This window comes from Macaca thibetana, chromosome 1 (genome assembly GCF_024542745.1).
Source record: "Macaca thibetana thibetana isolate TM-01 chromosome 1, ASM2454274v1, whole genome shotgun sequence".
Lineage (NCBI taxonomy): Eukaryota > Metazoa > Chordata > Mammalia > Primates > Cercopithecidae > Macaca > Macaca thibetana.
Window position 1 is genome coordinate 209162973 of NC_065578.1, and position 24108 is coordinate 209187080.

Genomic DNA, 24108 nt, shown 5'->3' on the forward strand with positions numbered 1-24108 from the left:
TGTCTTATGAAACTTGGGGTTTTTGTAACTTATTTTAAAAAACATAGACCAGGCCAGGCACGGTGGCTCACGCCTGTAATCCCAGCACTTTGGGAGGCCGAGGCAGTCAGATCACCTGAGGTCAGGAGTTTGAGACCAACGTGGCCAATGTGGTGAAACCCCGTCTCTACTAGAAATATGAAAAATTAACCTGGCGTAGTGGCGGGCACCTGTAATCCCAGCCACTCAGGAGATCAAGACAGGAGAATCGCTTGAACCCAGGAGGTGGAGGTTGCAGTGAGCCGAGATTGTGCCATTGCACTCTAGCCTGGACAACAAGAGTGAAACTCCGTCTCAAAAACAAAACAAAACAAAACCAGATAGATAGATAGATAGATAGATAGATAGATAGATAGATAGATAGATAGATAGATAGATAGATAGATAGATAGATAGATAGATAGATAGATAGATAGGTAGATAGGTAGGTAGGTAGATAGATAGATAGATAGATAGATAGATAGATAGATAGATAGATAGATAGATAGATAGGTAGATAGATAGGTAGATAGATAGATAGATAGGTAGATAGCATTGATAGATAGCGTTTATTACAGGTTCTCTGTGTTTATTTGTGGGTGTGAGAAAAGGTGGGTTTTGCCTGTTGCATTACACAATTGTACTCTATTTTTTTCTTAAGATTTCATTTCCTGTCGAAATATAATCACAGGCCTTGGACATTTAAAGCTAGGCTCATTTTTATAATTACTATATCTAAAATACAAAAAGGTATCTTTTTGTGGGTTTTTTTTTTTTTTTTTTGGTAGGCTATTTCATTGTAGGAATATTAGAACATTTTTTGTAAGTTCCCACAGAAAGGTCCTGTGAAACCGATTAAAACTGTGCTTCCCGTTCATAATGTGGTAAAGGAGAGAGCTTGGCTTTCAGAGGCAGATCAGCCTGGAGTGCTGACTCTGCCACTTCATAATCCCTTCACTCATCTTAAACCTCATTGTTGGTAGCAGCAAAATGCTTGTCATGTTGCTTACCTTGATGGAGGCTTGTAAACATCAGAATAATGGGTGTATCGTGCCTCGCAGATTGTAGGCATGCAACAAATTTTAACAGATATGAATTGTAGTAACAAATTGATAAAGTGCAACTGGATATCTAACAATCATATAGTTAATAAGTACTTAGAAAATGTATGAGACAAAGAAATTGATAAGATAGTCAAAGATGTCAGAGGTAAGTGAAGATTTGAATAGGTATTGAAAAATGAGTCTTTTCTAGATGGGTCATGAGGAGAGAGGGTGGTGGAGCCTGCTACTATCCCATTTTATGCAGCCATAGCACTGCTTTTGCTCAAGTCTAATAGTATCTTTGAAAAAGAGTCTGTTTGATGTCTTTCTTATTTTCCTGGTCCACTATTAAATTTAAGGCTATTTTATGTGAAATCGCTACAATCATATTTGTATGTTTGTTGGTGTGTGAGAGAGAGAGGAGGCAGAAGCAGAGGTTGATTGATTGATTGATTGATTGATTGATTTAAGAAAGGGCTCAGGTGGCCGGATGCGGTGGCTCACACCTGTTATCCCAGCACTTTGGGAGGCCAAGGCAGGTGGATCACGAGGTCAGAAGTTCAAGACCAGCCTGGCCAAGTTGGTGAAACCCCATCTCTACTAAAAATACAAAAAAATTTAGCCGGGCATGGTGGTGGGCACCTGTAATCCCAGCTACTTGGGAGGCTGAGGCAGAGAATTGCTTAAACCCAGGAGGCGGACACTGCAATGAGCCGAGATCGCACCACTGCACTCTAGCCTGGTAACAGAGCGAGACTCTGTCTCAAAAAAAAAAAAAAAAAAAAAAAAAAAGAAAAAGAAAAAGCACTCAGGTGATTGATTTAAGAAAGGGCTCAGGTTATCCCACTTTCCTTCTTAAATATGCCCACATATGGGCCATGTTATTACATCTTCATAACTGATCCAAATGCTCAGATTGGAAATGAAAAAGTGTGCAAATTCATTAGCTTTGGCGGCTCTGTTTAAATTATCAAGCTGCTCCTATGAGCAAGGCACAGTGCTTGGCTTTGAATACAGAGAAAGGACAAAACAGGTTTGGCAGCTGCCCCAAAGGAGCTACATAGTTTGGCGAGGAAATAGGCACTAAACAAATGAACAAAAAATACCCAATATATGTGTACAGGAGGATATTTTATTGCTTATAGATTTAATTTCCTCATATTAACAGTGATATCACCCATAAATATTCAAATATTTACTACTCTTTCCAGTTCTAGATTTCTTCTCGGGTGGAAAGCAAAATTATTGTTTGTGTATAAGTAGGAATTCATTTGCCTAGTATTACTCAAAATTGAGTAATTTGTAGATGCATTTAGTGTTGATTATTTTTATTATAAGCTCACAAATATTTATAAATATTAAACCAGATATAAGCTCCGTCTGCCTCTACGACCATAAAACCAGAAGAACTTTCCAGGTTAAAATCAATGAAAACTCTAACACCAACAAATTTAGACTAGGAAAACTCCAAACCAATACAATTTAGACTACACTGGGGATGTTGCTTTGCTGAAACTAAATTACTAGTATTGGATAGAAGTATGTTTGTATAATTTGTATCAATTTGCTTAATTTTTCAGATAGTCGTTCTTCATTTGGGTAATTATTTTTATCATTTTAGTTATGTTGTCGTTTGAACAAAGAGCCCATTTTAAATGACTGATCCATTTTTTAATGAATTAATCAACTTAACAGTACAAATTATTCATCATGTTTTTCCTAATAAACTGAGAATAATCTCTTACAAGTTGGTACATATAAAAATGGGATTCATACAATAAGCACATCTTTTTGGAACAGAAGTGTGATTCTTACTGCTATGGTTCAGAAAATTATAGGTTTAACATATCAATATATAGTATAATTGTTACACAATAAATTTTATAACGTAATACAGAAGCTAGCATTGCTGTATGGTGACTTACTTGTTTCACTACTTTTGCTATCCTAAAAATAGCTTTCAACCTCATGCTATGATATATTTTACCTTCTGTTAAGTAAAACAGATCATTTGTATATTAAATTCTGTTTTTTTTCTCAGTAGCCCAAGACTATTACAATGTATTTATATTTGTAAATATTAAAACATTTTTCTTTATCATTTCATTATCATGGAACTATGTTGCAAGTTTGAATTCCTGCTACCAAATATTTGACATGCACAAATAAGTGGATGTGGTACAATTATTTTCATTTTGACATTAGAACATGCCCTCTTGATAGAATACTCATTACCCAGTGAAAGTTAGACTGTCATTTAAGGTGACCCTGTGTTGCTAGCATAAGCCTCAAAAACATCATGAGAGAGTCCTTGAGTAACATGGCAGTATTCAATTGTAAACTGGTTATCCAGATAGTCCTGAGTATTTATGAAACTCCAATGAGTATATTACTTCTATTTCTATTAGACAGGGACTGAGGCTCTAAGAAGACAAGTTTGCAGACTGTATAAAAGGAAAATGCATTTTGTAATTGTTCTAGATATATTAGATCTCACACACACACACACACACATACACACACCATATACATGTATACATATTTCAAAGCAAGCATTTGTCAAAGGAAAAATAAGCCCTTTATTCTTATATTTCTTTCTTAAGCATTGAAAATTAGAAAGCACACATCTGAAATTACTATAGCATTTTTATATATTTATCTGCTTCTCTAAAATTACAATTTTCATTTTTCTTCTAAAAATTACATGGGAATGCATATCAGTGAATTATAATAGGAATCTGAGGACAGGACTTAAAATTAGCAAAAGGTGCTAAGATGGGAAGAGAAAAATTATTTTCAAGACAGGAAGATTTTCAAAACTAGGGAGCAGCAGAAAATGAGGAAGACAAAGTGACAAGTTAGAGAAGAGTCGTAGTGGTTCTACATGTGAGAGAAGCAGGTTCAGATCCCAGCACTTCTCTTGTTCCATAGGCAGCGGTTTCTGATCAGGAAAGGAAGAAAATGAAGCGCAAAGGAGATCGGTATTCCATGCAGACCTCTCTGATTGTAGCAGCTCTGAAGCGCTTACTGCCCATTGGGTTGAACATCTGTGCCCCAGGGGACCAGGAGCTCATTGCTCTAGCCAAAAATCGATTTAGCCTGGTAAGTCTCCTTTTCATCCCAGCAGTAATGATCGTCTGACCTCCAGACTCCCAGTGTTTGATTCCTTTGTCTCACTGCCCTGTGTCAATATTTCGTTTGCATGACATGTTTTATTAAGCAGGTTTTCTAGACAGGTCCCAAGACTCAAACATAAAGGCTGCTGCTTTTTTTTTTTTTTTTTTTTTTTTTTTTTTTTTTGAGGCTGTTTTTATTTCTAAGTTATGTTAATCACCTCTGGGGCACATTCAAGAACCGAACAGAAAAGATACAAACCAATCTCCGCTAGTGAAAAAAATGGATTTCATATAAACTTCTATAGAAAGTTTGTGATGAGAAGTGTATTCAGATTTATGAAGGGTGATTTTTCAATGTTAGAAGCGTAATATATTGTGCCAACTGTGGATAGATAAGGTGTTGACTTTTAAATCAGCTGCTGTTCTCCTCTGCAAGATTTAAGTTCTCAAGATTTTACAATGTCCTCTAAGTTTCTGTTCTTCATAGCTATGCAAATGAGGATGCAGTATTTTGCACACTGGAATTTCTATTTTATATTTATGTAAATTGGAGGACGTAGTCTGCATTCCGCATTGAATCACTGAAGCTCGTCACTGTACATGCATGCAGCATTTGATATTCTAAAATGAGTGAATTGAGGGGAAGCTGTGGGAGTGGGCTGCATCACACAGCTCTATTGGCAGTTCTCTAGAGTTTCATTCTCAGTTGCATTTCCCTCGCTATTACTAGGTCATGGAGGATGTTATTAAGGGCTAAATTGACTTTGTGGAGATTTGGAAGAATACTGGAGATATACTTCTATTTCAGTCCAAGAAAACCCCCTTCTTGTTATGAATTGGAAACTTGATTCCATTGAATTTTAATGTCCTTACTGTGGAGGTAAAGCAGGTCATTACCTTGCTTCTGGCTACAGCAGTCTCAAGAAATTATTTCAATAATTACATGCCAAATTTGTGGCATGTAATTTTATAAAGGTGTTTCTTAGACATATACTATTTCAAAAAAGGTTTGGATTGTTTCTATTGACTTGTGACAGTTGATGCAATATAAGACTCCTTTTAGGTAACATATATTTCTTGACAGAAAGATACTGAGGATGAAGTACGAGATATAATCCGCAGCAATATTCATTTACAAGGCAAGGTAAGCCAAGTTTTATTCTTAAGCCACATTTACTATTTATACATTAGTTAATCTCTCTTTAAAATAGTACTACAAATAATGTTACTTTAAACATTAAGGTAATGGACGTATTTTAATTAGTCATTATCCTACTTGCAAAGCCTTTTCTATTAAAAATTCTAAAGATAATAAATGATATATTTTTAAAGAAAATTACCAGAGATGGTCAAATTTTGGCAAAAATATATATCACCAGTTGAAATACAGATTGGATGTATTCTTTTGATAGATGGGTTTTAGGGTCTTTTGGACACAGAGACAGGTGTCTATGAGAAAATGTTGGCTAGGCACAGAGGCTCACACCTGTAATCCCAACACTTTGGGAGGCCGAGGCAGGTGGATCACTTGATCCCAAGTGTTTAAAATCAGCCTGGACAACATGGCAAAACCCCATCTCTACAAAAAATACAAAAATTAGCTGGGTGGTTACACACACCTGTAGTCCCAGCTACTTGAGAGGCTGAGGTGGGAGGATAGCTTGAGCCTGGGAGGTGAAGGTTGTAGTGAGCCAAGATCATGCCACTGCACTCCAGCCTAGGCAACAAAGGGAAACCCTGTCTCAAAAAACAAAAAATTTACATGAAGTGATCAGTAATTAAATATATATATATTAAGAGTCATTAGTCTATAGGTGAATCAGGCCATTCTTGCATTGCTATATAGAAATATGAGACTGGGTAATTTATGAAGAGAAGAGGTTTAAATGAGTCACAGTTCTGCAGGCTGTACAGAAAGTGTAACATGGGAATCTGCCTTTGGGGAGGCTCCAGGAAGCTTACAATCATGGCAGATGGTGAAAGAGAGTCAGGCATCTCACCTGGCAGGAGCAGGAACAAGAGCAGTGAGGAGGGAGGTGACACACACTTAACCAGATCTCACGGTCTCAAGGACAGCACCAAGGGGATGCTGCTAAGCCACTCATGAAAAATTTGCCCCATGATCCACTCGGTGCCCACCAGGCCCCATCTCCAATACTGAGGATTGCATTTCAACATAAGATTTGGGCAGGGACATAGATCCAAACTATATCAAAAGGCTATATCAAGATTTGCATTAATAGGAATAAATGAGTTTACCTAAGGAGGAGAGAAGAGTGTACATTTAGAATAAAAACATGGATGGAAATCTATATAACACCTACTTTTTAATGGTGGGTGAAAGAATTGTTAGAAGTAGTTTCGGCAATCCAGTGACCATTTACTATTACTTGGAAATTCTTGTATATCAGTGAATAAATTATTCATTTATTTATAAAACCTGTGATGCAGTTTTAAAAGTCAAGCTGGTATTTTGACTCAGCCTGTTGTCTTCTATTCTGGTGTCCCTTCTCAGGAATTTTTTAAATTATGAAAATATGCGAATGTCAAAAAGTAGCAACAACAATATAATATATGCCTTTCTGGGTATTAAAATGTCTCTTTTCAAAGATCCAAATCAAATTCTTTTTAAATTAGCATTTTAAAGAATAATATGAAGGTGAGACATGCCTTTACCATATTCACAATGCACAAGTATTTATTTAGAGCAAATTTCATGTGAAATTTGATGTGTACTCAGTTGTTTACTAACAATTCTTTTAGAGTGAGATTAATTACTATTAGAGTATGATCTCTTTTCAGATAGCCAGAATAATTTGAACATTTTTTTAAAAGCTTATAAAGCCTCTATTGGAACTTCAGAAGAAGAGTTTACACTACAAACATTTTTCGTCTTTAGGGAGAGACGTTAAATGTTTTTACGTACATGGGTATTTGAGAAGATCAAGTACCCCATGAAAGGGTGCTAGAGATCCCCAGGGGATCCTGGACCACTCTTGGAGCACCATTATCTAGTTCAACAGTTACTGAGTTAGGGACAGTGAGTGCTCAGTACCTCTTAAGAAGAGTCTGGCCCAATCTCAAGAAATGGTCAAATAAGGGGGTTTATGATGATAAGCAGAAAAAGGTTTGTCCATTATATTCTAAAGGTCACTTGTAAGAATACTTTGCACAGTTTAGATGACATGTTAGGGAGAGAGGAAGAAGGAAGAGAGCAAAAAAGGAAACATTGATCGTCAGTATTTCACCTCCAAATGAATAAGGCCTGAAAATAAAGAGGTAATGAATAGATATTCATCATGTCATTTTATTCTACACTCTCTTACACTAGGAGTTAGGCAGGCATATTGAGATACACAGATTTTCAAAAAATGAATTTTTTTATTCCTAACTTGTTGAATACATTGTCTTGAAATTACAGGGCTATTCATCCTGAGGCCAGAGGAGTAATTTTATGTTAGAATAAAGATTCTACCTTATTAATTATGTTTATGTATTAAATAGAACTAAGAGTACAGATTAAAACCTGTAAGTATCAAACATAGTCCTCAGACTTAAAAAGTATACGGATGAAAACATTTTATTTTATCAAAGGATAAGTAGTCTTTACAAGTCATTTATATACAAAGCTCTATCTGTCTGTGTTTGCCTGTAGATGAAAGTTATTTTTGACATTTTGAACTATGCACTCGCAGTCTGGGAGTTGTGAAGTTTTAGATGTTTTCTATTTCTGCTTCAAAACATTCAGTCTCCCATAATGGAGATTCTAAAGTGGAAGAAAAGACATGGGGATTGCTTTGTCCATTTTTGTTTGTTCGTTTGTTTTTTGTTTTTTGAGATGGAGTCTCACTCTGTCAGCCAGGCTGGAGGGCAGTGGCGCAATCTTGGTTCACTGCAACCTCTGCCTTCCTGGGTTCAAGCGATTCTCCTGCCTCAGCCTCCCGAGTAGCTGTGATTACAGGCGTGCACCACCATGCCCAGCTAACATTTTGTATTTTTAATCAAGAAGAGGTTTCACCATGTTGGCCAGGCTGGTCTCAAACTCCTGACCTCAAGTAATCCACCCGCCTTGGCCTCCCAAAGTGCTGGGATTACAGGTGTGAGCCACTGTGCCTGGCTGCTTTGTCCATTTTTAATAACATACTTATTGTATATTATTTCTTTGAACTGATATGTTCTATCCCTGTGAAGTTGCTTGCTTTTGTCAATTTCTATGACTTATAATAATGTTTCTAAAAAACATGAAGATTTCATATACATTTTTCACCGAGGAAATTTGATGGTATTGAAAAGTGAAATGTGTAGACTCCTTTATGATGAGTATGATTTTAACAACCTCTATTGATTTATATAATTTAATATCTTTGTCTTAGCGAAATTAAACTCTGTTGTAGAGTCCAAATATTTATAGGTAAATGCTATCCTATATGCTTGCCGATAAAAGTAAACATAGAAATCTTTCTACAATTAGACTGTGAATGGGGAGGAGAAAGAGCGATGGTAGCCTTACCCATTTTGTTCTCCAATTTCCCACTCATCCTTAAGCCCTAGTTACAACGTCTTGTGTTAAGGGAAATCTCCCCAACCACCAAAGAGTAGGATAAATCTAATGGTACTTTATATTTCATTTTAGTAGCCCTTATCACAATTATAAATATTTGTTTAATGTCTATCTTCTCTAATAGATGATAAATTTCATGATGACCAGGACTTTATCTGTCTTTCTCTCTTAGTATTTTTGATTTTTAATAATTGTACATAGTTAAGGTATCCAACAGGATGTTTCAATATGCATAAACATAGTGACATGATTGGTGTAGTCAGACAAATTAGCATATCTATCTCCTCGCAGAGTTACCTTTTGTGTGTATGTGCTAAGAGCTCCTGGAATCTACTCTCAGCAGATTTCCAGTATGAATTGCAATGTTATTAACTGTAATCACCATGCTGTACATTAGATCTCCAGACCTGTTCATCCTACATAACTGCTGCTGCGCGTCACGTTTTAACTAGTAAACACTGTAAAGCCCAATAAATAATGGTGGGTGGACTCTTCCCATCTTGAGATTGTAACCTTGTCTTTTAGATTCCCATCTTCCCATTGTAACCTTTTCCTTTTTCCTGCAGTTGGAGGATCCTGCTATTAGATGGCAAATGGCTCTTTACAAAGACTTGCCAAACAGGACTGATGATACCTCAGATCCAGAGAAGACGGTAGAAAGAGTATTGGATATAGCAAATGTGCTTTTTCATCTTGAACAGGTCAGGCTTTGTGTCAATTCAGTCATATTTGCCTTAGCCACATACAAATATTTTAAAAAGAGAATGTGTGTTGATTTGTTAACTATGACCCAAAAAACATATATGTTCAGCATATTCGTTCTAAAGAATAAGAGTCAGGTGTGCTTAGTATTTCATGAAGACAATTTCTAAGCTTATAATTCTTGTAGCAATATATAGATTATATATTTTGGGAGATCCTGGCCTTTGTTTTATTGCCTTTTTTCAAATATTTCTAAAAATATTAGGATTATATATTTAAAGTATTCTAACCAAAAAATTCAGGAGTTACATCTGATTTCAAATACTTTATGCATACTTCATTTTTTATTATTGCTCATAAAAACATGTATGAGATATTATCTTTTATTGGTTTAATATTTGAAATATTTTCTTTTTTTTTTTTTTTTTTTTTGAGATGGAGTCTCGCTCTGTCGCCCAGGCTGGAGTGCAGTGGCGCGATCTCGGCTCACTGCAAGCTCCGCCTCCCGGGTTCACGCCATTCTCCTGCCTCAGCCTCCCGAGTAGCTGGGACTACAGGCGCCCACAACCGCGCCCAGCTAATTTTTTGTATTTTTAGTAGAGACGGGGTTTCACCGTGGTCTCGATCTCCTGACCTTGTGATCCGCCCGCCTCGGCCTCCCAAAGTGCTGGGATTACAGGCGTGAGCCACCGCGCCCGGCAATATTTTCTTTTTTGTCACTTGTTTAACCTTGCCTTTTATTAGGTATATTTTTGAGCTAATTTTCTCTGAAATCAGGAACAAATTACACTTAGAGAAGAACAATGCATTGATAGATATTAAAATCATGTAAGAAAAGTGTTTTTATAAATTTTTTCAGTTGTGTCATACTTTACAAAGCTGAGTTTGATATTCTTATTCATTACCTTTGCACAAGAATGTGTAAAACAAGAATACTTGAAACATTATCAATCAGAGGGTCATATTTTTATAGAAGGGATCGCCTGGCTTAGGTAAAATATCTGCAACACAGAGATATATTATCTATTTCTCATCAAGTCCATTCAGCAAAATAATCACATAGTGAAGAAGCTCATTGTAATCTGACCATTGATCTGTCAGGGCTCTTATGACAGATCATACTGTTGATGACTAGGTTATTTTATACCAAATATGAAATAATAATAAGAGATCGTATGCCATCTCAGGAACTTTGCCACCTAAATATATGTGTGTGTGTGTGTGTGTGTGTGCGCGCGCGCGTGTGTGTGTGTATGATTTTGTATTGCCTTTAGCCATATTTGGACATATTATCATAGCAATAATAAACATTTTGCTTGTATTCCTATTTTATATTATCTGAACCCTCACCCTTGCCCTGGACAGTTTAATAATGCAAAGATATCGTCTAATATAGTATCCTTTAATTTCCTTCTTGCTTACTCAGATACCCTCCCCCAAACGTTAATAATTTCTCTATTGCCATGCAATTTATCACTACACTTGATGAGATTAAAGTCACTAGGATACCCTTAGGCCTTATGGCTATTAACATATATTTACAGTATCTAATGCCTTGGAACTAATACTTCCCCCAGAACAACTTACATAATGTTTTCATGAAATATTAAATACAAATTATCATCAATCAGCAGATGACAAGACTTGTAATGAAATTTTAAGGGATTTATATACAGTCATGGAGTTATATCTCCAGAATTATATATATATATTTAAGATTATTAAAGGTTAATTAAACGGCTATGAGAGGACCGCGTTACTCTACCATCAGTTTTTAATTCTTCCTAATGTTTATACATATATGTAGATTTGCTTGAATAAATTCTAGATACATTAAATGAAGCTTATTGAACTCTGATTCTATTTTATTATATTCCCATATATTCATAAATATATCCAATCATGATGAATGATGGCACTTCTCAAATGAGATTCGCTTTTCTAAGTATCCATTTATGCCTTGGATGTTTATGGAGTGCCCTGTCCTAGGGCAGCCTTAGCCCCACCAGATCTGGAGGACTGAGTGCTGTAACAGAGGAAACAGACACTTAAGCAGATAAATATGCGATGATATGGAGGTGTTAGGATATAAAATGTGCTGAAGAAAGCATAGAAGCAACTCAAACTTAATGTAGATATGAACTAGGTAATCCCTGTATAAATCTTACGGTAGGAATTATCTAGAAAAAGATGGGAGGATCAGAGTTTATCAAACTGTTAAGAATATGGCAAGATTGGTTTATCATGAGAGGAGGGTTTTGAGTAAAAAGAAATTGTCGATTATCAAAAATAAAAAGCAGTGGGAGATATCCGTGTGTTTAATTTATGCCTTTACTATCCCCATGCTAATGATAACATGTAACTGAGTCACAGAGGAGCGTGTAAAGAATATTTTAACTTGCAAAACTCAGTGTAAAAACAGTAGGTGGACAGGAAACACTTGTTGATTTAATTTATCTCAAGTATCAGCAGTCTGTTTTAGATGTATATTTTGTGTTGTATATCTGGTAATGTTTCTTATGAGAGTAGGTTTTCTCCACTGAATTTTCTAATAATCAAATTCTAGCCAAGCTAACACATCAGCACATCAAGACATTCAGACAGAGTTACAAGATACATCTTGGTGTTTGCCTTTGGATCACATATCTTACAGATAACTATTATAATTGATTTAGAGGAAAGCACACTGTTTCAGGTATTTCCTGAAATACTTGAATAGGCAGGTAATAAATGCCTGCCAAATGATAAGCTTCCTGGTGGCAGGAACCCTTTCTTTTGTGATGTTTACTGTATCGTAAATGCCTTAGGAACTTAATATATGTTTGTTGACTGTCACCCATGCCGACCATAATGCTGTAATTCCTGCAAAAAGTCATCGTCTACAGACTGGGATCTCAAAATGGAAATTTAAATTGAAATATGTTGGGTCTCATTGAAAACTATTGCCCTTGATTGCTTTTACTTTGATGTTAAGGCATAACATTGGTTTATTTCACTTGACACAAGCATCAAGAAGATAATTGAAGTGGATAATTGTCAAAACGTGTTTATTGATCCTAGAGAGGGAAGAGCATCACAGAAATAAGTGCTTTTCCATTAAACATGTTGCTTTGTTAAAATTTCTAAACCATTGCAGCCCAAACATTTTAAATGTTTACTTCAGATATTATTACAATCATTTTTGACTCTTTACTGCAAAGAATAATGAATGTAGTTTTACTTTTTTAGCTAACATAACATTTTTATTTCTTTCAGAAGTCTAAACGTGTGGGTCGGAGACATTACTGTCTGGGAAGTACTGTGCTCAATGGCCTAGAGATTACTAATTAATTTAGGTTTATATGTTGGGATTTTTTCTTTCTAATACAATTAATCTCTTTCTTCTCTTGGAGTTCCAAACACTATTAGTTATATAAATAACTTGCTTGCATCATTTATTGCAACTTTTGAATTTATATTTGTCCCTCTCTAACAAAATATTTACATATTTTAACATTTTTACCAAATTTACTCACTCCTAATACTGTGTTCACAAAGCATTGTCTTCTTCTCTTTATCCTGTTATATTAAAGAATAGTAGAATTTTTATTAACTGTCTCTATTTGTGTTTATTACTTTAGCTCTCAATAAAATTACAGTTACAATGGATACGTAAATAAGAATGAGGTAATATTTTCTGTAGGCAGAAAATATGTATTAGAATCATAAAGAACCAAAGAAAATTTTGAGAAGGTGATAAAATGATTTTACCTGGAATGATTTTCTATTTCTTTGATTTTAGAGATGACATAGCTTGGAAGTACACAGTATTGGGAAAATGTGGTATTCTTACTAAGGGAATTATATAGCATTTGCAATTATCTAAACTTTATCTCTGGGTAACTTTTAGGATATGGACTGCTCCGTGATAATCTTAAGGTACTTTTGGAATTGGAATTCCAAATATAGGTTACTTAAGAGGGGCAACTGTTTAATACTATATTTTTGAAGATAGTTTGGGGTATAAATAGCTATTTATTTTTGAAGGTAGTTTGGGGTGTAAATATTTATTTGTGTCATTCTACCTCAGGTGGAACATCCTCAGAGATCTAAAAAGGCTGTATGGCATAAACTACTCTCTAAGCAGAGGAAAAGAGCTGTTGTCGCCTGCTTCCGGATGGCCCCCTTATATAATCTGCCAAGGTCAGAATTATTTTATTTTTTATAATACATCAATGTTATTTTTTCCTAATAAGTGACAGGTGTTTAGAATCTACCTTAATAGGGGTACAATAGTCCAAGAGAAGGATGGAAAAGCTTTATTGATTCTTCTACCTAAAACTTGACTAATTTTGTTGGATATTTTCAGAGAACTGTGGTCTATAATGTAATTACTAAATGATGCTTACTGAGGAATATCTGCTCACATATGTGAGGCAAGAGAGAGTCATTGGGAGATCATTCTTTGGCCTGGATTTGAATCAGACCATGATTTCAATCATTCTTTGGCATCAGACTTGTCTTGGTTTGAATTCTGACCTCCCAACTTCTCTGACCCATGACATTGGTCAAGTTATTTACTGACTTTCTTTACAATTTTCTCATCTGTATCATAATGGGATCAGCCTCATAGAGTTGTTCAGATTATTTAATGGGTTGATGTATACAGAGTGCTTAGAAGTGAGATAATAAGTTCATATCATGATAAATGTTAGTCATTATTATTATTTTTGTAATTATTAGCATTTGGGGAAAAGAAGTGACTTATTGGGAATAACGTAAAAAGATTTGACAGGCCCATCAACCTTCTCTTAGACATAGAGCAGACATACTTAATAGAGAAGTAGCCTGGTACATTCAAGTCTGACTGAGGTGGTCCAGGGTACCATTTCAGCCACCTTATAGTTCTCCTGAGAAACTATGCTCTTTCCCACTCTGAACTTTATACAAATTGCATCATTTCTATGTCTTGTAAACAGGACTCAGCTCAGCTACATCTCTTTTGTGGAACATCTCTGACCAAGCCATGCCCTTCTACTCCTTGCACATCATACCACTTTCCTACAGTATTAAGGCTACCTGTCTCTTTGATTCAGACTTTGAGATTCCGTACTAGTTTTGTTCCGTTTTCTTAGCACCTAGAACAGTGACTTGTACATTGACATTCAGTAAGAGTTTGAGTGAATGTGTAAGGCAAAGAAAAAAAAAGAAACAGAAGCAAAGCAAACAGATGAAACATCATACTTTTCCCTTTTGCTGAGACAGTTGTATTTCTTGCTATCATGTCACACTCACTGGGTCTAAAATGTATTAGCATCCTCCTCAAATGTGCTACTTCTCAATTCTCTGACTCAATTATGCTGTCACCTTTTGATCAATAGAATATTAACCTTGATATCTAGAACCAGAAATACCATTTGACCCAGCAATCCTATTACTGGGTATATACCCAAAGGATTACAAATTATTCTACTATAAAGACACATGCACATGTATGTTAATTGCAGCACTGTTCACAATAGTAAAGACTTGGAACCAACCCAAATGCCCATCAATGATAGACTGGATAAAGAAAATGTGGCACATATACACCATGGAATACTATGCAGCCATAAAAAAAGAATGAGTTCTTGTCCCTTGCAGGGACATGGTTAAAGCTGGAAACCATCATTCTCAGCAAACTAACACAGGAATAGAAAATAAAATACCACATGTTGTCACTCATAAGTGGGAGTTGAACAGTGAGAACACATGGATACAGGGAGGGGAACATCACACACTGGGGCCTGTCGGGGGGTGGGGGGCAATGGGAGGGAGAGTATTAAGACAAATACCTAATGCATGTGGGGCTTAAAACCTAGAAGATGGGTTTGATAGGTGCAGCCAAACCACCATGGCACATGTATACCTATGTAACAAACCTGCACGTTCTGTACATGTATCCCAGAACTTAAAGAAAAAAAAAAAGAATATTAACTTTGAATTCACATTATCATTTCTTTTTAGTTACTCCTATACTGTCGTTGCCCAGATTTCATCAGTTTCCCTTTGAACTACTTCACATTCCCATCTTTCCCTCCATCACCAACTCTTCAAGTCACTTGTTCCTTGACTCATATCAAGTTGATGGCAGTGGTTTCTGAGTTAGTTTCTGTGATGTCATAGAGTTCTTCCGTCTTCTCCAAAATGTCATTTTCAAAACGGTATCGTTTATTCCAATGGTTCCCCAACCTGGTGCTTTTAAGAAATACACGTAAACTCATTTAAAAAGTATTCAGGCCTCAACTTATTAATTAGAATTTCAATGAGAGCCCAGCATGTGCTACTTAAAAGCTACACAGGTGACTCTAATAAACCAAAAAGGCTGAGTCCGTGCTTTGGCATGCCTCTCTCACGTACAAGAATGTCTGATGATTTCTAGCAGTTCTGGCTGCATTGGCAGTTACCCTCTCTGGTTTTCAAGGCCCTTCACAAACCTATCTAACCGTTAGGTCTCATGAGCCCTTAACCCAGTTTGCTATCATAAAACTCAGCTTTCCTCTCTCCTGCAATGGCACCATCTCTCGTTCTCTCACATCTGTTGTTGTTTTATGATGCTCCCTTCATGACATTCTTTTATCCTTTCTTACATTGACATCTTATCCACATCTCTTACTACATCATGAATTTCACTGATTCTTCTCGTCTTCACTGGTCTTTTTTCATAGGCGGCCATTTATGATCAGTAGTGCAGGGTTTAATCTTTGAATATGTACTCCCATAAAGTTCACTCAATAGCTTTTGTTTTGGAATCCTCAGGGCCATCCATTTGTTTTTAATGTTTGCTTAAACAGAGACTAACTTCTCTATTGACACTGATTACATTGCTTATTGAGAGACATGTTGTATAACAATAGTCATCATTTAATGAACATCTAACGGATGTGATTTACATCGTTTATCTCATTGTAAGGCTTACAAAACTGAAATGTGGTTGGAGTTATCCTACATTTATAAAGGAATAAACTGAAATTTGGGAAAGCTGAATCACTTGACCAACGTTACAGAGCTTGGAAATGACTGAGCCAGGATTTAAATGCGAGTCACTGTGTGCTCTGAGACACCTTGCTCTGTTTGCTGCAAGAAGCATTGTCTTTCAGGAGGAAAATCAAGAATAGGGAATTTATTTTTATTTTACAATTTTAGTGCACAGATAATCTAGTAGTAAAGCACTACTCGATACAATTTCAACTTATTTTCTAAACTCCCCTTTTTCTGAAATTGTGCTTACCTTTTAGGCATCGGGCTGTCAATCTCTTTCTTCAGGGATATGAAAAGTCTTGGATTGAAACAGAAGAACATTACTTTGAAGATAAACTGATAGAAGATTTAGCAGTATGTTTTTAAAGGGGTTCTGAGAGGAAAGAGGGTCTGGGCTTGGTGCAGCAATGTTGGTGTGAGCAGTCATTATATAACATTGAAGGAAAAAAATATCATGACAGTATATGGGCATTAGGAAACTTGTAAATCTTAATTGTTGCTGCATCCAATGCTTATGGGAAGCTATGCTCTTGTCATTTCCAAGAGATCTCATCAACATCAAGGGGTTGAGAATTTAAAATGAATAATATAAGTGTATTATTAATTAAACCTGATTTACTCATTCTTTTAAATTCCTTCTCAAAGCACCTATAAACACCTGAGAACCAGGATAAACTATAAAAGACTGAACTGTAAAGAAGTTATCCACCAAAATTAAGTAGAAGGTGAACAAAAAGTTGCTGGTTTTTAAAAATCAACAGGGCAGAGAATGATAGACTGAACGCAGGAGAGGTGGAAGGCGTGGTAAATGTGAAACATGAGAAATAGAATTTTCACCCGACCGTGCTGATAAAGAGCTTGTGTACTGAGAGTTCAGCACAGAACAGCAGTCAGTATCATCTGTTCTAAGTGATGGACCCATTTAAATATCTGACAAAAGCCATCTTCTCAAGAAAATTTACAAGCCATCTCAAAACTTGGCAGACTAGTCAGAGGCTTCATGATTCTCAAGAGTAAAGACATCTTGTCTAAAAGCTATTTTTAAACTTACAGATTATTACGGAATAGAATGGATAAACTAATCTAATTCTTAAAAGCCTAATCTTGATTGTCCCTATATTTTAAAATGAGTTTTATCTGTCTTTAGAGTAAAAAATATGTAGACTATTGGGTATCTTGTGGAAATCTGCCTCATATCCACATTAAGGCTTAATTACAGGAAAGAACACCATTCATGTAGAGAGAAAATCAGTTTCTATGGGTAAGTCAGTGGAGATATAAAACTCAACAAAAAGTTGGATGTAATTGAATTCTACTGCCAATAAAAATGCTTAATAATTTTCCTCACTATTAAAGTTCTATCTGACAGTAAAATTTTTTTTTAAGTTTTAAAAGTAAATTTTGAAAATAAGGAAAAATGTATAAGTGGTTCAAGCATTAACTCATTTAGTATTATTTACCTATCATGCTGTGTGTAAGCAAAGAAAATGTTTCACTTTATAAGCAATTTGCACTGCTATGGGAACTAAATTTTCACACTTGGGGTGACTCTTAGGATTTTATTGCAAATATTTGTAAATCGAGCCCTCCCTAAAGCTGAAATCCATGTAGCAAATACACTTTGAGTTATGAAAATGCTTATAAGAATAGAATTTAGTATTTTTAAATGCTATAAGTTATCCTTGCTCATATTATTTTTTGGTCAAATTATTAAATATCTCTGTTTCAAGCTGTATAATTTTGCAATGATACTGTAACAGATATCTAGCATATTATATTACATTTATATATGTTTAGTATATATATTACATATTTACATTTACCTGCAACACATATACATACATGCTTTTATATACACATACACACATATATACATATATAGCGTGTATAATGCATATAAAATACACACACATGCTCACACACAAACACACACACACCCCCACAACAGGGAAGGAGGAGTGTTTGCATTCCTTTTGTTCTTCATTCCTGGCCTTCACATTGCTTTTGGATTTGAGTGAACATTTTTTTTTAAATGTGACATTTTATAAATTTGACTTTTTTGCAGAAACCTGGGGCTGACCCTCCAGAAGAAGATGAAGGCACTAAGAGAGTTGATCCTCTACATCAGCTGATCCTTCTGTTTAGTCGGACAGCTTTAACAGAGAAATGGTATGGTTGGAAGGGTTCCTATGAGACATAGGAGGAACAAATAAAGAAACCTGTATCTGAGTATTCTGTGCCACGTGTTCATGTTTTAAGTTCATCTTGATGTTGTTAGGAGAGAGACTTGTTCAAAGATAACAACCAGCCTGGCATGTACCTAGGGATGGACACTCATTCAATTGTAGGCTTTAGCAACTACCTACTAGCTCTAGTTTTTCTTAACAACTTTGTAATTAATGATGTAGTTGATTCTGATTCTTCTTATGAAATGGTTTTTCTCCTTATCACAAACAGCCTTTATAAATAAAACAAAAGAACCAAAGCAAATTCCAGTGCCACAAGTATATGGAGACCGATGGTGACCCCAAAATTTTCTGGGTAGATAGTGTCTCCATTGTGCAGTGGGTCTTAGGAAACCTCTAGAGGCTAAGTGAGCCATCACCTCAACTTGGAGGTATCTCTGAGATCTATTTCCAGGGCATTGCCCATTTTTCTTGTCTTCTGCAGCCTTAGTCATATGAATTCACCAAAGCCACAAAGGGCAAACCTCTATGAAGTTACATAAGAAATGCACTGGTTAGCCTGATCGTCAAAATGTGCTCAGTATCTGTCATTATGGAGGGCAACGCATACATTGGCTGTGCAGATGGGACATAGCAGAGGCTAGAGGACCTTTATCTGCTGCCCTGCAATGGGAAAGAAAGCCAGTTTTGCCCCAGGCCTTTCCCATTCTCTGTAGAATTTGGGATGTAATTTAATTATAAACTCATATCCACATGAATCTCTCAGAAGAGTTCATTTGACCTCTTTGCATGCCATAATAATGTACATTTCTCCCTCTTAGCTAATGTGATCCATCCTTTCTCTCACTATTTCTCTCTCTTATTATTTCCTAACTAACAAAATCATCTCATTCCTAAGCATAGAACAACTCTCTGTCTGGCATTGTCAGGTAATGAGGTATTTCTCATAAGTGAATTTTTCTCATGGCTGAAGTTTAAAACTGCTGAAATAACTTTGCAAATTTTAGGTGTATTTATACTTTTCTTCACGTAGTCGTGGTTTCCATGCTTCTCAAAAAAGAAGATAATAAACGTATTTTTTTAACCTTTCTTAATTTTAAGGAATCGTTGTTATGGCCATCTTGTTTTTTAATTGTCACATCGTAATTTGGGGAATCTTTCCATCGAATGTCAAATTTGACTTCTGTCAAAAGCCCCCGCCTCATTTAAGTTTGCTTGTTTCAAGTTTTGTAGTCTGAAGAAAATTAAAATTATTACATTTGTTTGTAAACCAAAAAACAGTTTATTTTGTGAAAATTGAAGGCCCTTCTGTAAGGTAAGATGGGACAGCTATTTAGGATCCCCGGGATCTTTGCTTTCTGATTTCAGGATATATCTGAATATCCTAATATTGTCTAAGTTTTGTGTTCATTTAATTTTAAAAAAGGATACTCGTTAGAAAAAGAACAAAGGTTATTTTGTACAGTGATGATATGTTTGCATGTGCCTAGCCTTCTGCCTAAACACTGATGTTTTCTTCTTGTTTTCCCCAGCAAACTGGAGGAAGATTTTTTATATATGGCCTATGCAGATATTATGGCAAAGGTAAATAAATATCCTTCCTGATTTTCATGTTTAATTTTAATAAAGGGAAATAACTTTCATCTGAAAAGGATAAGAATCTGTGTATTTGATTAATTTCAACTTTTTGTTTGTAGCATGAATCTCTGTTCTAAATTCCTTGGCAGGTCATCATTGTTTCCTACTTAAACATTTTATTTATGAGGAGCCATAACTTTTTCTAAACATTCATTCATTCAACAAATATTTGCTGGACATTAACATATTGGAGATAACATGTGAAGAAGAAAGAAGGGCACACACTACACCTTCGTGGAGGTTTTTGTCTGATGGGGAAGATAACATTTAAGCAAATGGTTGTAGAAAAACCCTGATGAATTTAATGGTAGAGAAATGTATCAGTCCATTTTTACACTGCTATAAAGAATTACCTGAGACTAGATAATCTATAAAGGAAACAAGTTGAATTAACTCACAGTTCCACATGGCTGGGGAGCTCTTAGGAACTTATAATCATGGCGAAGGCAGAGGGAAAGTAAGTACATCTTACGTGGGGGCAGGAGAGAGAGAGAATGAGGGGGGGACTTTTAAACACTTTTAAACCATCAGATCATGTGAGAACTCACTCACTATCAAGAGAACAGCATGAAGGAAACTGTCCTCATGATCCAATCACCTCCCACCATGTCCTTCCCTTGACACATGGGGATTACAATTCGAGATAAGATTTGGGTGGGGATACAGAGCCAAACCATATCAAGAAATTCTTCGGAGTATTGGAAACAGGTCCCATGGCATAGCAGTGAGGTCTGCTTAAGGAAGTCTTTGGCTGTTGAACCATGAGTTGACCATGCAAAATAGCACAGCTTCATATTAACTGAGTGTTTATGTCATTTACTCCTCTTGACAAGTAGATAAAAGTGGAGTCAGGGTTTTGCTGAGACTTCTCACTTGGGTACCATGTACCGAGATGGCAGCACCGGAATAATTACAGGCCTAGAGCGAAGAGAGAAGGCGGCGGCAAAATAAATTGTGAATGTGTTAAAGATGCCTGTGAGACATCTCAGTGGAGATGCCAAACATGCAATTAGACATCCACATCTGACATTCAGTATCTCAGGTAAGGCTTATAAATATAGACTTGGGATTTATCAGCATTAGAAGCCGTAGGAGTAGATGATCGTACCCAGGAAGAGATGATAGCATGAAGAGACGAGGAGGCCTAGGACCCAGCCTATAAGGACACAGAACATTTAAAGATGGTTAGAAGGAAAGGAGCTCATAAAAAAGTCGGAGAGAACCTTAAGTGTGAGTTAACATAGGAGCTAGGAGCTATAGGACTGAGTGTGTGGTCACCAAAATCATATTCTGCTGTGAGGTTGAGCAAGGTAAGGATTGAAAATCTCCAGATTTATTTCATGTATTTCACATGAGCAGAGTAAGAACAGCTTCTGAGGATTGTGGAGAGGGGCCCTGGAGTGGGGACGTGCTGTAGTGTGGGAAAGTTAGTGATTCAGATATGAACAGAAATAGTATAGTTGTTTCTTCATTGCAAAGATTGAGAGAAAAGAGACAGATATAAGATGATAAATATCTAGATGGAATTGTGAGGTTGAAGGGGATTATTTTTGTTTGTTTGCCATTCGTTTGCTTGTTTTTAAAGAGAGAGCAATCTAAGCACACATATATTCTGCTGAGGAGCGAACAGAATAGGAAAGGGAATCATTTGTGAAGTGAGGTCTGGAGTCCATGAGACCTGCTAGAGAAGACAGGTTACAGGACATGAGAGAAAAGCCATGGCTTTCTAATTTATTTTACACTCTAACCTACAGTAAGAAATACACTTACGCGGTACAGTCATCTCTCAGCATTCATGGGGGATTGGTCCCAGGACACCCAGTGGGATATCAAAATCCAAGGATGCTCAAGTCTCTGACTAATGGCATAGTATTTGCATGTAACCTACACACATCCTTCTGTATACTTAGATCATCTCTAGATTACATATAATAACTAATATAATGTAAATGCCATGTCAGTAGTTCAACTCTATCATATTGTTATGCAATAATGACAAGAAAAATATCTGTACATGTTCAGTACAGACACAATCACCCATTTTACTTTCTCCAAATATTTTCTATCCACAGTTGGTTGACTCCATGGATTCAGAACCCATGGAGGGCCAACTGTATATTTATAGAAACATAAAACTGTATGTTTAAAGTAACATAAAAATATACACCATGAAAGAAAAGTTTCACGAAATTTTACTCTTCCTATGAGTAATGTAGTCTGAAATTTTCCGTTCTATTTAAACAAAGAGTTGTTTTTATTTTTTCACGAATCACTAAATTGTTTTTACGTCTGAATGATGAGCTGAAACACCTAGTTCAATAAACACTGGGTTAAAAGATAAAAGGATAGGACTGGGCACAGTGGTTCGCGTCTGTAATCCCAACACTTTGGGAGGCCGAGACAGGTGGATCATTTGAGATCAGGAGTTTGAGAGCAGCCTGGCCAACACTGTGAAAGCTCGTCTCTACTAAAAATACAAAAATTAGCCTGGCATGGTGGTGCATGCCTGTAATCCCAGCTCCTCAGGAGGCTGAGGCAGGAGAATTGCTTGAACCTGGGAGGCAGAAGGTTGCAGTGAGCCGAGACTGCACCACTGCACGCCAGCCTGGGCGATGAGGTGAGAGTCCGTCTCAAAAAAAAAAAAAAAAAAAAAAAAAAAAAAAAAAAAGATAAAGAGATAAAAGATACAAAGGATAAAAGATACAAAGGGAAGAAGGGGGCCGGGCGCGGTGGCTCACGCCTGTAATCCCAGCGCTTTGGGAGGCCGAGGCGGGCGGATCACAAGGTCAGGAGATCGAGACCACGGTGAAACCCCGTCTCTACTAAAAATACAAAAAATTAGCCGGGCGCGGTTGTGGGCGCCTGTAGTCCCAGCTACTCAGGAGGCTGAGGCAGGAGAATGGCGGGAACCCGGGAGGCGGAAGCTTGCAGTGAGCTGAGATCGCGCCACTGAAGGCTGCCAGGATAATGGGAGGTTGGAAATGTTTCCTTTTACGGTCATTTGCTCTCTCTCTCTGAAGACAAAAGTACAGTCATCCGCTGACACCGAAGTGTTTGGTAGAGTCTATAGAGGAAGACTGGAGGAGAGAGAGAAGCACTGAAAGACACATCGTGGCAATTGACATGGCACATGGGCTAGAAATTAAAATAGGACTCGCAGACTGTGTAGGAAGCCCGGTTTATTTTAGGCTGTTGTCTATGAATTTGAAGCAGTCATGCTCCCCCTGGCTGTGTGAGGACAACTAGCAATTCTCAGAACCAAATGCAAATTCTGAGAAGCCAGGAAGTTAGATTCATCAAGGGTGCAGATTTCTGCCAGAGTCTAGTTGAGAACAGCAGATCAAAGCGGGTTTGTATATTGCTAGGAGGTGGCTTGTTAGGAAATGAAGAAAGAGGGAGGCGAGAAAGGGTTGTAGAGCAGCCCCAGGCCTGGGTGTTCTCTGCAGCTGAAGAATCGAAGTGGGCTGAACAGGTAGAAGCTCCTGGTTTGAGAATACGTAGAAGCTCTTGGTTTGAGAATAGGTTGTTTCTGATTGTTAGAGTTCTTCCTTGCGAGTGAAATTGAATTTGCCTCCATATTTATTTTGTTGGATCCTGAAGCTAAATCTAGTTTCTTTTGATAGATGGTCAAAAATTTGAGGAGGGCTATCTTGTTGACTCTTTACCTCAAGATTTTCCCCTTCATAATTAACTAATCATAATCCTTTTATTGTTTAATGTAACTCGGGATGTCCAGCTTGCACCACTCAGTTTGTTACACTCTGCACGTTCTCCATTATATTCATGTATGCCACCCAGAAGTTAATCAAACACGGTATTCCAGTTATGACCTTACCTGTGTAGTG

General features: G+C 36.7%; 1 protein-coding gene across 8 annotated transcripts in view; it reads left to right on the forward strand.

Moving 5' to 3' along the window:
* Positions 1–24108, forward strand: part of RYR2 (ryanodine receptor 2) — a 795071-nt gene that overhangs the window by 675348 nt on the left and 95615 nt on the right. For 5 of the 8 annotated variants that reach the window (XM_050770606.1, XM_050770614.1, XM_050770624.1 and 2 more), the window contains 8 exons: positions 3993–4163; positions 5262–5321; positions 9305–9439; positions 12696–12738; positions 13517–13622; positions 16697–16793; positions 18505–18608; positions 20158–20209. In XM_050770606.1, the coding sequence (XP_050626563.1) occupies positions 3993–4163; positions 5262–5321; positions 9305–9439; positions 12696–12738; positions 13517–13622; positions 16697–16793; positions 18505–18608; positions 20158–20209 (768 nt within the window). Of the gene's footprint in view, positions 1–3992; positions 4164–5261; positions 5322–9304; positions 9440–12695; positions 12739–13509; positions 13623–16696; positions 16794–18504; positions 18609–20157; positions 20210–24108 lie in introns of all 8 variants that reach the window. The other 3 variants (XM_050770633.1, XM_050770642.1, XM_050770650.1) reach the window with 1 other exon arrangement.